General features: G+C 36.1%; 1 protein-coding gene across 1 annotated transcript in view; it reads left to right on the top strand.

Annotated features, from left to right (window-relative positions):
- LOC105211973 (formin-J) overlaps positions 1–22771 on the top strand; it is a 60807-nt gene that overhangs the window by 18397 nt on the left and 19639 nt on the right. The window contains exons 2-4 of the mRNA XM_011183692.3: positions 8581–8613; positions 20197–20769; positions 21722–21881. Of these exons, the coding sequence (XP_011181994.1) occupies positions 20587–20769; positions 21722–21881 (343 nt within the window). The 5' untranslated portion in view covers positions 8581–8613; positions 20197–20586. The remainder of the gene's footprint in view (positions 1–8580; positions 8614–20196; positions 20770–21721; positions 21882–22771) is intronic.

Below are 22771 nucleotides of genomic sequence, written 5' to 3'. Positions count from 1 at the left end.
AACACAGACATTGATTTACGATGCTTCGAAGCGGCTTCGTTGTGAGCGGCAATAATACGAGTACACACCCGTACCGCGGCCACGATCATTACAACCATATGTTTGTAAGAGAGTGTGTTGTGCGACACCTTCAATGCCGATTTTGTTGCCATAAGTCAAGCGGACAATTGGATTGTTGCAATGGCAATTGCGATCGCATACGAAGTTAATGAAGCATAATCAAAGGGTACCGATCGAAGTTGAACGTAGACAACAACAAAGGCACAGAACACCATAACTGCAGGACATAATCGAGCAAATTAATTGAAAGATCGTGAATGGCCATGCAACGGGCGAAAAGTTGGTCATGCAACACGAGAGATGAAGCAATCTGCAATCTGCTCGTTGCCACACAGCCGCAGTGCAACACCGCTGTGGCAACTTGAGAAGTTCACATGGCCATCTCGCTAGTGATTCAGCCGCATGTGAATACATACTAACGTGCTCATTTTTACCGATTTATTAAAGCTTTCGTGGCACTTTTTGTTTTTGCGCTGAAATATGTTAGTGAGTGTCAGCGCGATCAGCTCAATCAAAGTGGAAACGTCATAATTCGCTGTGAGCCAGCAAGTGCTAATTTTGACGCTTCAGCAGCTTCCTACTTACCATTTTGGCACCACTATTTATTGTTATTAAATTTTGGCTTTTGTGCTCAGCGTATTGGAAATTGCCTAATCGAGTCATCGTGAAGGTGTCTTGGAGATTGGAAAAAAGCGATGATATAATCAAAAAGATCTGGCAGCACCTACGCAATAGTGATTTTATTACTGTTTTCGCTTCATACACACATACATACATATATACATGTGTTATATAAGATAAGCTGGGCAACAGGTGCAGGCAATTTAGCTCAGCTATGAATCGCTTACTTGCACCAGCGTTGCGACGCTCATATCTATTACTCACCGACTTACGTCTGTTGCTTGACATTGAAATATGAAAATACAAGATGCCTTTTATGTAAGTTCAACTTGCCTTCGCAAACACAAACACACGCACACACACACACACATACACATACAGTCAAGCATTAGCAGTTTGCAGCTACGTAAACAATTGTGCATTTATTTTTATTCTTCACTGTAGCGGCAGCATTTCAACTTCAACTATAACTAGTTTATACATATTTATGTATGTTTGTGTGTCATAGCTTAACTAAACTAAACTTCACCTGGATTCAACGCGCATTCAAAAGTCCATACACACACACACAAACACACACACATGTATGAACGTTTAATAATTGCCTCGTTGGTTGTAAAATGGTTGTTTTGAAAATGAAAATGAAAATGAAAAAAAACAGCAAATTGCAAGCTGTAAACTGCAAAAGTGCACTTTAAGTCAAAACGAGTTGACTGAAATGCTTGCATTTGTGTCTGTGTGTTTGTACTAAATATAACTCGTCGTTAAATACAACAAAGCGTGCAAATCATGGGTATATCAAATTGCAAAACAACAGTTGACAGCTGATGAATAGAATTTCGCACAGCAACAACAACGACAACAACAACAAAGAGATGTTATGAATACTATCTTGAAGCGTTTGGCTCTCTTTTATAGCTTAATTTAAGTGTTAATAGGCACTTAAAGCGTTTTAGTATGTCGATTCTGTCGCAAAAAAATGATGCTGTTCGTAATATGCAACGCATATTGCTCGGCACATACCGTTATACGTACATGTGTTTGTACAAATTGTCACATAAAACTTGTAAGACATTTTAAAGTCAACGGAAGATCTGGTGCCCAAGCGATTGGTGTGTTTAACAGAGGAACGATTTAGATAGACATTTTTCGGATTGCGGTTCAATTAAGATTAATGGCATCTTTGTAGTCATAGACATAATTCGATTGCTAATAGAATGATCAGGCGCAGTTAGATTCTGATTCACCCAATCAAGAACCATTTTATATGATTTTATATAATCCGAAACCAAATCGCGTTAGGATCCTCCATAAGGATCATTTAATAATCACAATAATAAGGTTTATAAATCATATCAGTATTGGTTTCTGTGAAACAGTATCCTACAGTCCACTTCTACAGAAATTGTTAGATAAAGTATCTAGATTGCGGGATCAACAAATGTTGCTGAGACACGGCCCTAATTTCTAAAAAACAAAAAGGTGTAATATTGATCCTCTCTTATCCACGTTTTTTCCATTCGCTGCATTCAAATTGACTCAGTTGGACGCCTAACTTCAAACGCGTTGTTCTCGAAACCTGAAATTTTTAGAATTTTGTCTTTATAGACGTAACTATCGCAGGATTTACTATTTTTCGGACAGTAAAAAAGTGGTAAAAATTGTTTTTCCAAGCAATCGTCATTTAGTGAAAAACAAATGTTTTGAACTTCTCCGTAGTTCCAGCGACAAATTCTATATTTATAAATTAATTATTTTATTTTTATACCCTGAACAGGGTATATTAAGTTTACCATACAAAGTGAACGATCAGAATCAAGGGCTTCTATGGAAAATTTTTCTTTTTTTAACTTACTTTTTCTTACGTCTTTAGATTTGCTTATTCACATAATTACTAAAATAAATGCACCTGTGAAGGGTATATTAGCTTCGGTTGTTAGAAGGGTTGGAATAGTGGGTGTAGTCGCAAGCAGATTTTTGAGACCCCAGCTGCTAATTTTTTGAATTTTTATTATTTCGTATTTTTTATTTTTTCTGCATTCTTGTAATGTTAACAAGTTATAACAAAGGGATAGTAAAAATATTGATTGCTCGTTTTTACTACGCTTCAAAAATGACTTGAAATTCATACCACTGCTCCAGCAAACCGCCTTAAGTGCACGTTCGTCACACATGTTAATTGGCTGCATTGTGCACTTTCTAAGCACAGCTTGCTTTTTTTTTTTGCTTTATGTTATTGCAATTCACTTCGTTATTCACCGCATTTTGCAGCGTTACATTGTAATTCGCTGCAGCGGCGTCGCATTTTACACATATATATGGTATGTACGAGTATGTATGCCTTCGGCGTGCTGCAATTAAAGCTGCATTTGCATTGGCGCACATTTTCCACCGAGTTAATTTGCAAACAATGATAATTTCTAGCAATCAATATAAATACTAAATAATTGATTTAATTAAGCGTGAACATTTGTGGCTTAAGCGGAAAGGTGAAAAAGTAAAAAAACGCAAAAAAACGAATAAATCAAAGGCATTCGATTGAGTGAATGAAAAATACAAGTGGCTAAGCGCACAAAGTGGGTTTCACACTAATTTGTCATTTCATTCATAAATTAATAACTTAATTAAGCGGCAATTGTGTGCGTCTCTATGTGTGATTACGTGCTAATACACGAGAGATATAGATCGATTGTTGTAGTTGTTTGTGCACTTATTTATAGCCAAATTTCTGAGGCGAAATATGCAAACGATCGCTTTGAAAGGTTGAACCCTAGCGTAGAGTTCATGAGCAGCAATTACAAACAGGCCTTAATTCACACACATGTGAGTGAGTGTTTGTGGCGTTAAATAATACCATAAGATCCAATGACTTAACATTTTCAAGTGTTAATGCACTTGTGTGTTTGTTGTACGCGTACTTGCCTTCTGTTGTCCTAACCTCAACGCAGCAATAATAACAAACACACTTATCCGCTGGATAATGATTTAAGCACAAAAGTAGCAGTGCTACCAATCAGCCAAACAACAGCGGGCTCTACACAAATAGACGCCGATAAAAACTGGGCTCTGCATAGCAGGGAGTTCAGTGCACTTTAATTACCAGCAGCAGCAGCAGCACCTCAACTTCTTCTACTTGACATTTTGACCACTCGACGTGCGTGTCCGAGTGTCGACGACGGCGTCATTGGCGTCAGCGGCCAATCAGTTGCCAGCATTCCAATTGCCATACTGACCTTAACTTTGAATTGTTCAAGTCATATATCATCGGGCGAATAAATACTTATTATTCATGCACACACATACTCGCATGTACATATGTATGTATGTATGTATGTACTTATGCACAATGCATAGAGATTAGTGTTTTCTTTTGAGGCAATTACTTATGCAATACCGTCGTGTTCGGCGTGAAGTAGGAAATTTGACACCCAGAAAAAAACTATTTCACAAAACTTAAACAAAAAATATTTAAAAAGACATACCAGATGTGTTTGCATACATATACAGTAGTCAACTTCGTCGTTAATAATTAAAGGGTTGATTAATAGAAATCGACAGCTCGGCGCAGAGCAGCGAATTTGCATTTACCATTCATTACAGTTTGAATTTCGAGTTCACGTTCACGTCCATGTGCGCCATTCATGTCAGGCGAGTACGAGTGCAGTGCAATGAATCTGCTTCACGCATGCGCAACATAATGACCCCAATCGGTGGCTGCTGCTTCGCGCGCCGGCCGTGGATGGTGCACATGTGTTGCGGGTATGTTGCAAATGGGGAAGCTCGAGGCTATGGCACACAGCACGCCGGGTATTGTGTTCCCTGAGCGCTTGTTCCAAGCCGGCACTCGCAGTGTGCCAAAACCAACACACACACACGCACCCGTTTTCGTGCTGAAATTCGCGTTTACATGAATGAAATTTGCGCACGTGTTGTTGTTGCTGTTGTTTGTTATTTTCCATTGTTAAGTTTTATTAAAAGCGACATGCTTTGCTGCTTTTGCTCAAACGCCTGTTGCTCATGTGTTGCCCGCTTTTATTGGTCGCGCAGTGTTGCTTCAGTTTGACATTGACTTAAGGTTTCAGCTTTTGCCAGTTCTGTGTGGGCTTATCGATCAAATGCCCCTTGAGTTTTCGCTTACTTACAGGCAGTACAGGCAGTTGACGCGTTGACGGTACGCCGCGTGTGCTTACATAGTATTTAAATTTCATTCAGTACTTCGCAGCGCGATTAGTCACTGCATTAACTATTGCCAGCAATAATTTATATTCATATAAGGCATTTTAATACTAGTTCTGAATTGCATTACATCAAGTTTAGAATATTCCAGAGTTCGAGTGTTTGTTCAATGAGAAAAGTAACTTATATCGATCGTTAAGGTTTAATGGGTTCCGGGAGGAATTCAATAACTTTTTTTACAAAGTAAAGTGTAATCAATTTTCATTTTTACTTGACTTAAGCAACTCTTCTATGTTATCAAATATTAGTACATTGAACTTAATAACTCACTAAGTAAGAACTAAGAACCTTCAACAGTCCCACATATTCCTGATCTGATCTGTCAGTGAAAGTCTCCAATGTTCCAGTTGTCAATTATAACTGTAAGTATAAAATTGTACATGGGTTCATCAAGTAACTAATTACTCGGAAATGTCGATTCTAGCCTGAAGTAAAGCATAACTGTTATATGGAGAATTTACTCATCTAATTTGAACGGAGATTTTGGAATATCCCAACTATTGATGTGCTGTTAAGACTTAGAGAGAAAAGAGAGCTATACTGACGGTTTACAATAGAGAGTGAGAAAATATTTCCGTGTAGAATACCTCTACTCTCACTAAGCTGCTTCTGTAAACAACACTAAAGACTGCATAAAGTCCGTTTTCATTTCAAAGAAGTCTATATGTTTAACTCAGGGGCAGCTAACAATAATTTCATCCAACAGCTGTTCATCAGTGCTTATAAGGAAGCTCACTAAAAAGATTAGAATAATGCTCACATTTTTCACTAGACTGTAGAAACCATATGTACTGGTGCGTGGTGCCACTTTATGGTTCTTTATTTTCCATATAAGATTTTTTATAAATTTGTGTTTAGTTTTTTCTAAGATCTAGCTGCCACTCAGCTGTCCTTCAACATTTCGTACAAGATTTACTTTCATTCAACTCAAGAACGGCACCACAAGTAGATATGTATAAGCTAACATATGCCAACATATTTCTAAAAAAAAAATCTACTTGTGCAGTGTTTATCGAAAGATTTAATCAATGAAATCAGCCCACAGCCATATGTGTACCTACTTCCGTATGCCAGCTGAGCCGAGAGCGCGGGCACTTGGTTTGACGGTTTGTTCCCCTCTCAAGTATGGCTAGATTTTTCGATAAAACTACGTATATGGCAATACTGGTGGGATATGCAAGCGTACATTTTTATGCAACACAAACACAAAAAATGTATAGAATTTAAAGCCAAGCCTATCGCGCTGCTCTTTGAATGAAGTGCGAAAATACAAAATTCCATGCATGTAGGTTTATCTGTCAGCAAACTTTGTATTTCGTATTATTTATTTATTTATACATTTTTTTGTTCTTAATAGAAATATCGAAATAGTCGAATCGTGTTTTATTATTGGATCGATGTTGTATTTCACTGTGAAGCGCCATGTATGGGCAAGCCTTTTCTGCAAACTCAGCCAAGTGCCTATTGTTTCGTTACGAGTATATCCAAATGTCTGTACGAGTATGTACCTGAGGGAGTATTCATCAGTGCGGATCGCCAAGTGTTGATTTATCGTGTATGACGCATTTTGATTCGTTTCAATTCAATTCAATTTGATTTCATTTGATTTTTCAACCGCACAGGTGTGGGTGTCACTCTTCTTGGCGCTGTTCGATAGGCAAAGTGGCAGTGCCGTACATACATGCAGACATGCAGACATAAAGAAGCGACAAGTTCGACGTTTTCTGCAAATTATTACAGAGCTTTGAAGTTTTAATGCGACCAAGAAATAATAAAATAAGCATAACAGTAAATGCATTAGCGTTTATGCATTCCGTCAATGTATTGCCGTCTTCCACATACATATATACGTACATACAGATGAGTATGTGTGTGTGTGTGTGTGTGGCTGGCAGGGGTTTCATAATTGTCAATTTTCAAATTGCCAGTCTATGTGTGTACTCAAGCGCCCAGCTAAGACATTCATAAATATTGAAATTCTGCTTAAGTGCATGGAATTGAATATTAAGTAATCGCGTGGGTGCGCATTCTGATGACAAAATCACAAATTAAATAAATAAATAGTCGAAATATGTATAAGAAGCAAAAAGCTCAGTTCAGCTTATAATGTTTTAGCTAGCGGATTGCTGCTTGTATTAAGTGGTTTTCATGGAAATTCATTAAGTGCTGTGTATTTACGTTCGTACTTGTATTTTTGTTAGCATTTTTTTATTAAAAAATATTTAATTTCGAAAAAAGAATTTTTAAGTAACATTTGCTTCCTATTTTCTATCTTTGTCTGTATCTCTTTGTAAAAGTAGATGTTCTTAGTTAAATTTTAGCAAATCAATCAGCTTATGAAATCAGCTTCGTTATTAGATGAAACCGTTATTAATTCCGATTTTTTAATATGTTTTCCAATAAAAGTAACACTAATTTCTTTATATATATTCATTCAGATATATATTTTACTAGCAGACCGATCCGGCTTCGCACGGGTTTCAAAAGTTATAAGTTTTTACACACTTATACACACCCTCCCATACATATGTATGTACTTTCATTTTAAAAAAGTAAAATGAGGAAAATTCGAACACGAAATTATATTTTATTAGCAAACTTGATTACGACGATCTAGTCTTTGGTGCCTGATGTCTTTCTCTCTGATTATAAAGGCGTTGGGAACGCTCAGAGTTCGACGCCCTAGTGCGAGCTTGTATATTTCTAATATTTAGTTCTTCAAACCGCTACACACGCTCCGTACTCGACTCTCAAGCGCGTACTTGGGAGGTTTTGAAATTTTGTTCGGCAAGCAACTGCGAGCGCTTTTTACTCGAATCTCTGGCATGCGATTGCGATGCGAAGAGAATGACCTGCAAGACGATTTTCAGTTTCAGAATAAGATTCTCCATCATGGAGTCTTTTGGATACCCCCCCCTGGGAACTATTTCCAGAAAGTTGAAATTCTTGAAAAAAATATAGTCTATGTTACTCGGGGTGAATGTACCTTTCCTATAGTGAAAGAATTTTTGAAATCGGTACAGTAGTTTTCGAGTTTATTCAATACACACATACATACAAATACATATTTCCTCTTTATAATAGTAGTATAGATGACTAGATTTGACCAGTTTCTGTTTTATATTCAAATTCTAACAAATTTTGCAAATCTAATTTTTTGGTTCTGAACAGATTTTTAAGTGAATTTCTGAAACAACAAGAAATTGTTGTAAATAACTGAGCAGATTCTTTCAATAGGAAAAGAAATTTGCTGGGTAAAAATAATGAAAATCAAATGAATGGCTTATACATGCATATACTTTACATTATTTGCCCGCAGTTGCATTATGTGGCCATATTTAATATTTTCACGCCAAAAATGCAATAATATTTAACTGAAATGTTCTTTCGTTCCGGAAAGTTATAAAACCTTCGGTATGGGCGAAAAACGCGGATATTTTCTTGTACTTGCTGTTGTTGCTACTTAAGTTCCTACGCACACAATCAATCTTTATCCGGAAGTCGACAAAGCTCCCACTCTGCAATGACACTATCTAGACACTTTCATATATACACATGTATGTATGTGTGTGTTTGTGTGTGTTGATTAAAATGAATGTCTCTCTTTCTGCATTAATCCATTAATACAAATTAAAAAGACATTTTTCATTTGCTTCATTTCAGAAAATCTGCAACACTTGACTCGACAACCTCTAGGTATGTATGAATGCATACGATATACGTTTTTAAAGCAATTACTGGCATAAAGCCATTAATAATAATAAAAGCGACCAACGATCACAAACGCTGGTATGGAAATTTTGAAAAAAAAACCTTAAAAATATAATAAATATATTCAATAAACGGTTACATTTAAAAAGCAGCAAATAACAACAACAATACTTTCGCACAGCATCAAATCTCATTATTTGCTTTGGTGTTGCAAATCGCAATATCATGTGAAATCACTTTGAATTTCATTGGTTTTATAAAAAAACAAGCAACTAACGCGTATTCTGCGCGAATGGTGGTAAGTGTTATGTTTCGCACTTGCTCACCTGCTCGGCCGGGGATCAAACGAAATTCCGCACAGCCATTAACAACCTGTTGCCTCACAAACGGAATGTTTGTCAACAAGTTGCGGCAACATTTTTATTGCCATTTGTGTTTGCCAAACACGACAGCAGTTTGAAGAGCAGTTTCATATTCTAAAATATACATATGTATGTATTTGCTTTGTTGCTGCTGGCAAAGCTTCCATTGTTTAATTATGTTAAATTCGTTATTGAACTGTTAAATGTTCGCCGATTCTTTGCTGAACAGCGAAATCGTGCTGAAAAGTTGGCGCACACAACTGATGCATGCTTGCGTTTGTACCCCTGTGTGTGTGTGTCTGTGTGTATTGCATGCTTGCATGCCAGTGCGTGTCAAATAAGAGTCGTACAACATGACATCGACGGCATTTGTGTGTCGCATTTACAACATTTTGTTATTGTTATTGTTTCATGTTTTTTTCAATTGTATTTTGTGTTGCATTGCCTTCATTGCATTTTGCATAAATTGTGGAAAACATGAAATCAATTTATAGCAATTTTTCTAAGCAAACTCGTAAAGCGCCAAACAAAAACAACAAAAAGTGTTGTAATAACAATGCAAATTCTAACAGCCTTTCATATGCTGAAATCGTTCTATAATATACTGTTGTTATTGTTGTTGTAGTTGTTTTGCCAGTGCTGTCGATCAACGAAAGTATCACTTATCATTGCATGTCAATTGTTGCAAGCCAATAGAGGCTAATTACGACAAGCGAAAGGAAAATCGTAAAACATGTAAATCTAAATCAAAACGACCTCAATCGATTCACATCCTTATACAACCACATATATATATTATATATACATGCATACATTCATACATATGTACATTCCACAATAATTCGTCTACTGACTCGTAGTCAAGTCGCACTTTCTCCTCTTTGGGCGCCATTTGAATTCAGCAAGATCCATTTCTCAGAATTGCTCATATTTGTCCAAATATCTATATGTACGAGCAGAATCTGTATCTTCGTAATTTGATGGTGTGGATTCACAAACAATGTGTAATAAAAGTATAAAAACTATGGAAAAGAAAATTTGAAGGAAGTCACTATTTATGATAAGATCAAGATCAATGATTAGAATTCTTTCTCCATTCACTAACTTCAGTAAGAAATTCAGCGTTTGACAAGCCGTTCTTTAATCGAATCATAATCGTAAAATCGTTGCCTACAATTAGGCGAATTACCAATTTAATTTTTTTGAAGTTTCTACCTTCGTCTCATACATATATGAATTATTGATAAAAAAATTTATCCCAAGAATAACAGAAAACCATAAAAATGTATTTTAAGTCTAAACAATATGATTTACAAAACAGATACGAGGTGTGGTCTAAAAATAACGGGAATTTTAAAATTTCGCTGGCTTGAAGAGTCCAATTGTCAGATATGGCTCCTTGTGACTTGTTCCTAGAAGAGATTGAGAAGTGTTTTGACGATTGGAAGAAGCGCTGGTATAAATGCATACAATTCAATGGAGACTAGCTTGAAGGCGACAACGTTAATGTAGACGAATGGATATATATATTTTTTGAAAAAAAAAACGAAAATTTTCGTTATTTTTTGAACACAGTATTGTATTGAAATACGGATAAAGTAAAATTGAGTTCATTTATAATTCAAAAGAGATTGTTAGCTCAATTTCATTAGAATTCTTTACAAGCCCTTTATTTAAAGCCATTCCTTCAGTTCCATGCATACATCTCTGTTATTTTATGACTTCCATTGCGATATTTTCAAATACCTCAATCCAATCCGCTTTTTCAGTTTGTATGACTAAGCACATTTCCGAATTATTAGAAGAATTGAAGATTCTCTGATTGAAGATTTATCGTTTACTCGTAGGTGTTAAATGCCATTAACATATTCCAAGGTTGCCGATGCTGTGATTAGCTTCAAAGAAATAACTAATCATATGATTTGAACACTTTTAGCATATTATGTATAAATGATTCTATCAAAAAGTGGCAGCACTTAAGTCACATCAACAACAATTGCTTAAACATTCGCACTCAAGTTGTATGTAGTAGCAAATTGCAGTAGTAACAGCAACCAAAGCACTCGCATCAATCTACAGCAAACAACATACGATTATTTCAACAATCATGACAGCAAGAAGCTGTTGCCCCTTCTCAGACATACTTTAAGATGCGCTTTTCGCACAGTAAATCGCTAAAACTAAGTGAAGCGCCGCACAGTGGGACATTTTGTTCTGTGGGTCAACAAACAATTAGTAAAATAAGAGTATTTTATGCTAGTTAGGATTGATAAACTTTTCTATAAAATAAGTTTTACATCAAATAAATAAACTATTTTTCCTTCAATTTAGGTAAATATGAAGTAAAGAACTATTTACATATTACCCACAGTCCAAATATACTTTCTTCAAACCCTTTTAAATTTTATTTCATCAAGTACTTTATGTTTCTTCGCCACTGTCCATGGCAGATGATTATTCTAGCACTGCTGCCATGGACACTCAAATGTATTTAAAATCTCTTGGGCTTGAGTCAAGAGACTAGGGTTCAATTGAGTTGAGTGGGTGTGAGAGTGGGCTTGCGCTTCAGCGAGTGCGAATTTGAGTAGAGATGGCGCTGTCGGCGGCGTAGGTGAGCGCGCACAATTGCAGCTGTGCAACAAAAGCAACCACAAACGAACGAGCATTCCAAAAGGGAAAAGAAATAAATATTTTAAATTATTTAAATAACTCGTAACTCGTCTCGAGGACGTAATCGCATAAGTGCGTAAGTGACTAGCAAATGGGGAATTGACAAATTCAGCATTGCCACAATTTAATGAAGTAATTTTCATAAACTTGTATTTTCGCATAATTTGCCAGTCGACTATCAGTTGAAGGAAATCACAATGAGCGCGTCGAGTGCAGGATGCCAAGCGCCTCGACCCGATTTGCGCGACAACAAAGCGCAGCTATTGTGCGCGCACGCACTGCTCATGCTCATCCGTCGCGCGCATCGCACTGCGCTCTCCCCTCTCTTCCACTCCCCGCTTGCACCGTTACGGTGCGATGCATAATCAGTTGCATTGACCTCATGACTTCTAAAAATGGTTAGCGATTGGCACTTCGCCCGTCGCCCGTCGCCCGCCGCTGCCGCTGCCGCCGCGTCGTTTTCCTTTTCGTTGACGATTTCTCTTTTTTGTGCTTTTTGCTTTCATTGTGCATTGCAGTGAATTGCACTGATTCGCGCGCTTAAGTGCGCTCGAATTAAATACTTAAGATGCTCGCGCATATCACAATGAATTCGTTAAAAAGCTGCAGTGTTGTTGCGTTGCATGCGTCATGCGCGCATGCGTGTTGACAACAACAAGTAATGCTTATTTTGTAATTTCGCGTTTTTTCCTTTTTGTCAACTTTTATCGCGACTTGCGTGCAATTGTTCCCATCATTAAGCGCCGATGCTCAAACACCTTGCCGTTGCGGCCGCGCCCCACCGCTCTTACCGCTGTTGTCTGCCTATATTTTTACCTCAGTCAATTACACGTTTGTTTATGGGCATTTCATGGGGTTGAGAAGAAAAAATTGCTGTAAAAAGAAGGAATGAAAACAATATAAACACGCGAAATGAGCGAAAATAAATTAAATCTCCGTCCAAATCGGTAAAAGCGGCGTCAAGTTTAATGGGTAAGGTGGACGAGTTGTTTGGCTGCCGTTTGGCGGTCAAGCTGGGCTGGCTGCGGCGCGTTGCGTCTGCGGTTTTGTTGACAGTTTTTTCTACGCAACAACACAACGTTATTACCGATATTTAAGCGTCAGGTATCTGGGTATCTGCTATGTGTGTATATATTTGTTTATGGCAACGCACAATGCTGTCGGTATTATTGTTATTATTGCTTACAATGTTTTTTGCAATTCTCCGGAGTCTTGTTAATATAATTGTTGCTGTTTTTTTTGTAGCTTTTCGTCGCTGTTGATTGGTTGCAGTAACCTTCCTACTTGCCTTTTACTGTTGTTCACGTTATTTATGCTCAATTAGGATTATATGTATTAAATGTCGGAGTTGTAAGTGTCGCGCAGATAGTTATGACAAAATACTTAAACGCTTGTTAATAATGAATAAAAAACATATATTTATATATACAATATATTCGGTTTTATCCATACCTGTGGGAACAACGTGCCAAAAATAAACGATTTTTGTTTGTTAAAAGCTCACACTTCGTTGCTTGTTCGTGAATTCTTGGCCAAAAACAATACAATAACGATGCCCCAGCCTCCATATTCCCCAAACATGGCTCCATGTGACATTTTTCTATTTCCCAAAATAAAAATAACCTTACAAGGCCGTCATTTTACAAATATCATACAGGAAATCCAATGCCAAAGGTTATCCCAAAATCGAGTTTGAGAAGTATTTCGACGGGAAGAAGCGCTACAAAAAGTGCATGACATCGACTGGGGACTATTTCAAAGGCGGTAACATTAATTTAGACGAATGAATAAATTTTTCAAAAATCGAAAATTCCCGTTATTTTTTGAACACACCTCGTATGCCAATGATTCTATGAAACTTCAGACAATCACATAGAAAAACATCAAAAAACGCTCTTGAATTTTTAGTCGCCCTTGGTACACATTACTCCAATTGTGATAATAAAGTTATAGTTACGTTTTAGTCTCATCTTAGTTGATCTTGACGATATTGATATGAAATGTAAGATCTTTTTATACCTTCTAAGCAAATAATTGAGGTTTGAAAATGCTACTTGCTATGTTTTTCTCATTTAATTACATATATATTTGAATAAATATAAAATTGTATTGACACAATAAATTCCGCAAGGCGCCAGTTCGCAAAGAATCCAAAGCAACTAATTGATTGCCTATTCACCGCCTTCATAAGCTTATCACATTTTAATTTATATTTCCTTCAATGAATCTACATCAACTCTGCTGTATTATATATTTTACAACTGTCAGCTCGTAATGTAAAAAGTAAGCGCAAAATGCTAACAACGCAGTGACTCTGACACACCTTAACTTGTTGGCTAACTACATATAAATAGATATATAAGTATATATAAGTATGTTCATTCAGTGTGCAAAATACAATAATTAAGTAGACAGTAAAAGTGTTTAGTGGGGAAGAGACGACGAGTCGCTTGTAATAATAAGCAGAAAAATAACGCCAGCAGCTAGCTAATTTTTGCCAACTTACAAAAGTGTATAGACAAGTGTTTGTTGTTGTTCAACAATATTTAATAGCTTGCTGAGGCGCCTCACACATGCCAACACTGGCGAAACAAGAAATTTTTACCAATTTTGCTTTTTCATAAGCATTTTAAAATGATTTACGGTGTGTTCTTTGTTGCTTCGTCTGCATTTTTTTTCCTCTGCACTTCTTTACAATGAAGATATTACAAGTAAAGCAAGGCTAATGCAACAACAACTGGCGTATTTAAGCAGCGATCACGCCTCAGGTGATGGCGCGATGAAGCTGCTTTGTTGTGTTGTTGTTGTTGTTGTGGTTGTAAAACGTTGTAACGAAACGACGCCAACATGAGGGCGCTAACGTACGTTGACGAGCATGAGCACGCGCATGCGCACGCGTAACACTGACACCAACGCCAACTTACAAAGCAAAACAAGAAAAGCGAAGACCACAACAAAGATTGTGCACCTGAGCAACTCAACAACAAAATGTAACAATAACAACAATAAATCAGTTGAAACGACCTTGCGCCGCTTGCACACACTGCTACCGTGCACTTAATTGTAAAATGAATATATCTGTCGGTTTACAACTATATACATTCATACATATATACATGACATGGAGGAAAGACGCCGTCAAGCGCTGCATTCCATGCGCATGCGCCAAGACATTTATCGGCGCACTTGTAATTTTCTGAAACTGCAAAGAGGCGTGGCAATCAAATAAGGCTAGTCCATGTATCTAACTACATACATCTATACATATGATGCACAGAAATATGTTTTGTACTCATTTTTAATTTTCAACATCCGCTGAACAAACAACAACAATCACTGCTTCTTTGGTCTCATCAAACATTTTCCAGTTTTTCATTACATGAGCCTTTGTCACCGGTTACATGTTTCCTACAGGGCATTCGCTCGCAAAAGTGTCACCGCTAATTAGTCGTTGTTACATTTTGTGCTCCATTTTGCGTTGAATGGCTTTTGTTTGTTAGTCAACCAATTTAATAGCTTTATTTGCAACCCTTTTTGGTGCGACAAACAAAGTCGACTAAGGAACAATTCAACTCGTTTTGCGTCATAATGCAAGCAATTAGCTATTATTGAATAATAAAATGAAAATAGCAATTGACAAGCGCATGCTAGTTGACTTTGACCGTGCCTAATGTCATCCTCACTACATCTCTCTGTCTCTCTCTTTCCCTGCCTACCTCTCTGTACACACTGTCTATTAGGTGTGTTTGCTTGCGTTAATTAAGTCGAGTTAATTTTATCAGCATACGCTGGCAGATGAATAATGATTTAAGTTAAATGACTATAAATTAAGCGCTAAATCACATTTAACTCCCCGAAAACACGTCTTGACACCCACTCAGAACAGTAAACTATCGTACAGATTTATGTGAGTCATTTGTGTGAAGTAACAAACCCTAGCGTATTTTTGAAATAGCAAATTGCAGAGGTGTTCTAACGTTGCTGCAACCTATAACCAATAAAACAGATGATTTAAGCGACAAACTCGAATTTGCAGCCTCCCACAGCGGCTCTACATATGCGCAGTGCGCTTCGGAAAAGCACTCAAATGCATATGTGTGAGTGTCTTTTGCATATTACTTGAGCTTCTATGCAATAAATATTTCGAAAATTATGTTTCGTCTTGAAAATGGCAAATTAATTGAGTACAAATGTAATAAAATAATTTAATCGACAAATAATATTGAATTATGCACTGCCGTGAGAGTGAGTGGCGCTGTTGGCTGCTATATTTTTTACTTCCTACATTGCAAATTAGCATTCGATTGCTAATAAGTAATAAGTGTAGAACAGCCCACACTGTGCAAACAAATATCCGATATACGAGTATACACGTGCAAATACACAAACTTATGTATATACATACCAGAAAGCAAATATCTGAATTTGAAAAGTCGCAGGGTGTTTTGCGAGAATCTTCTAAGCAATCGAACACGCTTTGTGAATTTACGCTGCATTGGTTGCCTTTGTTGACACATAATTATTACATAACATAAATACATAGTACATACCTGTTTAGTATAGGAAATGGCTCTGCCTTTGGAGCACAAATAAAGTTTGTTGAAAAAATTCTAATAAACTTTGAAAAACATTTGCTCTAATTATAATATTTTTATTATTATGAAAATAATTTTAAGCTGCTGTTGATAAATTTTGACTTCCAAAAAAATTTTGACTGTAAAAAGGCCACAATTTTTCTCTCTAAGTCAAGTAAAAAGGATAACTACTACTACTAACTAACTATTTTGATACAATATGTTTCATGTAACGATTTATTCGTTATATTTGTAAATATTTGTAACCTTAAATCGAGTTATTACTCGACTTTACTGTCATGTATGACGTCTGTTAAATAAATCAGCGGCTAATTAATTAAATTCGGATTTTGCTTCAGAAAATTTGGACGCGCCACTTATTTATTTTAACTCGAACACAAAACAATGAATGACGCCTTTAAAGCAAAGCACAGGTGAAACAAGAGTAAGGTTTGTAATACTTAGCACCCAAACTCGAAGTTTCAACCAAACGCCAACAACAAAAAGCTTTAAAAAAACATTTATATTCATTGCATGAATTTTAAAAATAAATCAGCTGTTTATACATATAACGGTATTGTTACTTACTTGATCATAACAAGTATGGAAATGTTCGAACTCAATTTGCAAGGCGTCAACACATTAATGGTAAAAAAACCTTCATTTATTAACAATTTATAATACAACAACATGTATTTAGTCCGTTAAAATCATCCAACAAAGCGTGACTTGTCCACTACTTATTGGTTTTCGCTCTTATTAAGTGATAAAATGCTTCATTCAGGAGTTAATAGTGCATGATACTCTTCCTTGTACCTTGAGTATTTGACATATGATTAAAAAAAAAAACTTTTATAGAACAACAAAGTCATGAACAGATTTAACAGATGTCATGGTTTAGTTCGAGATAGAACTATAGGTCTACAACTTTGCTTCCGCCGATTTCCAATAGATGTCTCTAGGGTCAAGCACTGGTCGATTAAATCGTTTTATATCGCTCTTCGACATTTGTGTCAACATTAACTCAACAAAATATTTGTAGAGATCTGTTTGCATCCCAGACTTATTCTCAACTGAAAATGTCACTTTTTGAGCCGAATTCTCGACACTTGCGGGAAATTTTGCTTTTTTTTTAATTCCACGAAAAGTGCGGCTGAGGCTCATCGAATGCTTTCGGATACGTACGGTGAGGCTGTCCTAAGTGAAAGAACATGTCGCGAATGGTTTTAATGCTTTAAGAATGGTGATTATGAAGTCGAAGACCGGCATGGTGGTGGAAGGGAGAAGATTTTCGAAGATGCTGAATTGGAAGCATTACTCGACTGAAACCATCACAGGAGATCGATACCGAACGCAATTGATGCGTTTGAGCCGAGCACTGAAAGAAAAACGGCCACAGTACGAGGCACGAGAAAGACACGATAAAGTCCTTCTCCAGCATGACAATGCTCGGCCTCACGTCGCAAAGGTGGACAAAACATATTTGGAGACGCTGAAATGGAAGTTCTTACCCCACCCGCCGTATTCTCCAGACGTTGCTCCATCTAACTACCACTTGTTCCGATCGATGGCACACGGTCTAGCTAACGAGCACTTCAGTTCTTATAAAGAAGTCAAAAATTGGATTGATACTTGGATTGACACGAAAGATGAGGAGTTCTTTCGTCACAGAATACGCATGCTGCCAGAAAGATGGTCAAAAGTAGTAGAATAAAATAACATTTTTGTAACCATTTTTATACAATAAAGCCTTAAATTTACAAAAAAAGGTCTATATATATACCTATACCTTTAGGCAGAAATTGCGGTTTATCCCTACATCGACACGAGCTTGTTAATAATAGAATCCAGAGAAATTATTTATTGTCTACAGGAGAATTGAATGCATATGAGCACCCAAAAGGATCGTGCCTGAACCCCAGCGCTATCTTTGATATTTAACAATGATCCTTAGAAACTACCGACTTTTTTCTTTAAGAAGTATCGAAATTACGAAAGTTCTCTCCAAATAAACTTACTTATATGAGTTTACATATAGACTAAAGTAGAAACATCAAAGCGTTCCAACACAATTCCTGAATTCAGAATTCGCCCGTTTAGGCTTATAAATATTAAATAAATCTAATGGACTTGCTAAATCGGTAATTCTCGATCGTGACTTTATAATAAGTGCTGCAGACATGCATATAAATTATAGTTTAATCATCAAATACGAGTAAATACTAGTTTTTTGCGTTTTCATTAAATTATGCGATCAACTTGGCGCCACGACTGTTTTATTGAAGTTTAAACGAGTGATACACTTTGTCAACGCACTTTTGAACAGACGAGTATAATCGATATACGCGTAAGTGTGTTGTTGCTTTTAGATTGTAAATATTCATGAAAACTTTATGGATCACTCAGCAAATAAACGATTATGCGCGTATATAAAAATTAAAGCAACATAACGAGTTTCGAATGCTAAATGCAGCTGGCGCAAAAGCAAATTTTTCACAATCGTTGGCAAAATGAGTAAATTGTCACATAAAATGTTCTATATAGTTGAAACAATTAAATAGATAACATCTTCATATGGCACTCATACATATGTACCCCTATATTGGCCGGCTGCGCAAACCATTTGAAACGAAATTGTCTTAATCGAATTTGTTCAACAAGTTCTGAAATAAATGCCACCGAATATAACGAAAAAAAATATAATTATGGTCATAAAAATAAATTTGTTTTTGGCAAATTTTTATAATTCCAAAATGCTTGCCTTTTTTGAAAATTAATTGATTTTCAATATTCAGTATTTCATTAGACTAAATAGCAATAAATATGCAAGCACTTGCCAAGGCAGTTTATAATGTGTTAAGTGATAATTATTGAGCATTAGCACACCGGCAGGTCCGTTGAATTGTTGTGGCTACTGGGCGTTTTAGGAGATCTCGATAAACAAATTTGTTATTTTACGTCGAACCAGAAGAAATAATATATAAAATTTATTATCGACTATCTAGCAGTTTACGGATTAAAATAAGTTATTTAAATATCAAAAATTAATAAAAAAGAATATATTAAATATAATTAAGTTTTGAGACGATTGATGACTATGTGGTATCTTGAATTGCATAAAATTCTATCCGCTGTGTATATGTACATATTTCTGTTCTTTAGTTGAGACCCTCAGCAAATCGCACTTTATGTGAATTTCTCGAAATGAAGCATAAAACACTAGAAAATTTCGGAATTAAAGAGAGCAGAGACTTTTGAAAGGCTTTAAAGTTCACAATACTGTACATACTTAGATCTGTTTAAGTTTATTGTTCTGACTCATTTTTCTAAATCTGAATTACCAAGAAGCATTGATACCAATTTGTTTTATGTAATATTCTTAGGAAAACCTTTGAGATCTCAAGTAATTGGATTGTAAAACATTTCTAGTGCCAGTCTAAATTTTTTACATACCGTTAGATTGCACTTTGATTATAATTTTAACAGATAAAAAAATCATCAACAACTTCTTATACAAGCATATTAAACTTCTATAAAATAATAGTTTCATTTCATTCTTCAAGCACTAGTTCAAGCTCGATAGCCCCTAAACTATTTTTAAATTTCCGAAGCCGGCTAAATTGTATAAAATACGAAAAAAGTTCAAGTCGGCCACAAATAATTTATTTCATGCACGCAACGCTCAAATGGATGTGAGCGCCTCACTATGGAAGATTTACATATAATATTCTATAAATTAATTAATAAAACTGTGACATGACAACTTAGCACTGATAAGTCCAGCCAATACAGTTCATGTAATATTTGTGTTTGTATGTATGTATTATACACGAATGAACGGCATAAAGTTCGTGCACGACAATATAGACAGCTAGACTATCAAATTGATATTGGAGTAATGACCCAACTAGTCACATAAATTAATTTCATGCTTTCTTTATTTCTTGCCTTCTTTCTTCCAGATGCGCGCGGTCAGCACGTACATAACGCACCCAATTACAATGACATGAATGCATTCGACAATTGCGCCCACAAACGAGCACTGTGTCTGAATACACGCATACACACACACTTACTCGTGCCTACATACGAAGCATAGATTTTCTGCAGAAAGCGCAACGATTTCCATAAAATTGCTTGCTGCCATTGCATTGCTTGTAATATTGGTGAGGGCGTTCGAATGAAATTACTCAGGTACCGTTAGATGTTTCAAGCCCAAACGCCAAACACCAAACCTCAGGAAAGTAAAAGAAAGCACACACAACCAAAATCGTCGAACCCATTTAGTAACTCAATCAGTCTGCCAACAATAAAGCAAACGAGAAGCGGCGGACATTAGTCGCATAGTCAAAATGGACTCACGCATCGGACTGGATTACATTGTCGAGAATCGTGAATATATTTCGAAATTGGGCACTGCACTGGACACCAGTAATGCCGTCGTCAAGAAGCAAGTTTTCGAACTGTTATCCGCGCTGTGCGCCTACAACGCCGATGGCTACGCACGCGCTATTGAAACGCTAGAATTTTACAAGGTAAGCACGATACTCCCATATGCGCATACTATACAATAAATACTGACAGCAATCAAGTAAATAAGAAAAACAAAAGATATAGTGCACATAACATGATATGCTCGTTCGACTATTACTTGTGTGTTATAAATTATCAGTTATCTTTGATAAGATCTTAATCAGTAAGAAAAAGTGTATCACAAGTACTTATAGGAAATAAATAGAATTTGCCGATGAATATAGGTTAAGTTGAACAAACGAATGCAAGTTGAACAAGCCCACATTCACGGCTTTATTATATACATATATGTGGCTATATGTATGTATTTACATGTGCTATATATAAGTTTACCGTTTACAACATGTTATCACAGTGTAACTAGAACAAAAAGAAACGTGATAAAAATGTAAACAAAGAATGGTGCAAAATAAAAGGTATGGAACCGTAATTCGTGTTGTTTTGTCTGTGCTTCAATGCTTTTGGGAAACAACTTGGCGAATATATTCGAAATAACCACAATGTTCGACTTTGTGTACACCGACCCCTTTATTATTTAAAGGACGGAAGATCGGACCACAATCAATTAAATTTTCCATATAGCACTATTCAGCTTACTCCCGACTTCTGTTCATATTCTAACCTCCTTCCATCTCGAACAGTAAATGCTATTTCTTGGGTATATTTCCTGTATACCAAATCCAAATTTGTATCAGATTCCACCATGAAAACGGAACTGAAATGTTTCGACAATTTCTGAAAAAGTTACAACTCTCAGAAACTCTAGTTGGCCGTGTTAATTTCGTATAGATAACCTCTATCCTAACCTATCCTTTAATTGAATGTTGTCGAGTTCCTAGTCTTTATCCGATTACAAAACTGGGTCTGTACCCAAGGTATCCATTACATGTTCGTTAAAATTAGTTATTTTATTATTGTATTAATTTGTAATAACATTTTTCTACTTTCACACAGAATCTCAAAAATGAACGTTATCGTTTCAAAATCGTTATAAACGAACTGGAGAAAGCGTCCAATGTTGAATACCAAGTTGCCTTATTGGCATTCATCAATTGCGTGATTATATCAGCATCCAATTTACAAGATCGTATTCGAGTACGCAATGAATTTATCGGTAAGTGTAATTGATAATTAAATGTATTCTTTTTATATTAATATAATATATGATTCTAATGAATTTGTAAAATATTTATTGAAAAAACCTATTAAGTAGTCTTGAAATTTACCTGCACAAACCAAAATATATTCCGACCCTCATAAAAATTGTAGAGTTCCCTTCACGCATTGTATATTAACTAAAATTGGGTTGAACCGTTAGCCCTAACTGTCAGATGAGATGTCAATTGCGTTCATATTATGTTCATCAGTATCAAATCACTTCGGAACAGATAATAGATTGTTTAGATATTGTCAACAGGCTGTTAGTCTTAGAAATGTTGAATAGTCAGAGACATCTTCTTGCTGAGTATGACATATCGGATCCAAGTACTGAAGAATCAAATGTACATACATCAATTTGCATTAGTCAAACAAAATTTCGGCAACCCTGTTTTTACAAGTTTTGCCACATCCTCCTAAGTCAAACGAAACTTGAAATAATTTTTTCCAGTCATGTCATTTGTATAATTTCCCGCTATGCGAGTATACTCGTACTTCAGTTTTTACTCAATGAAAATGACAAATCAGTTCTATTGTTCGCAGTAAGTCTACTACTGTTCATTTGTTGTGATTTTGTTTACAACTGGTATTTGTGTAATGAACTTTTAAGTGCGACCATGCAGAATCAATGAATACAAAACCACACAAAACTGGAAAATGATTAAACAAAAAAAATCAGTTTTTGATTACTTCATTGCGTTGGTGTCAATAAAACCGCAAGCAAGCAGACTGACAATCTGATCGACCCACCTTATGGAAAGAAAAAAACCAAGCCAAGCAGCTTTGTGTACTCATTCCTCTCAATGAATGGATGGGCTCTTAATAAGTCACCAAAGTCAGCAGTAG

This window comes from Zeugodacus cucurbitae, chromosome 4 (genome assembly GCF_028554725.1).
Source record: "Zeugodacus cucurbitae isolate PBARC_wt_2022May chromosome 4, idZeuCucr1.2, whole genome shotgun sequence".
Lineage (NCBI taxonomy): Eukaryota > Metazoa > Arthropoda > Insecta > Diptera > Tephritidae > Zeugodacus > Zeugodacus cucurbitae.
Note: the sequence above shows the minus strand (reverse complement) of the source record. Positions and strands in the feature narration are given on the sequence as shown.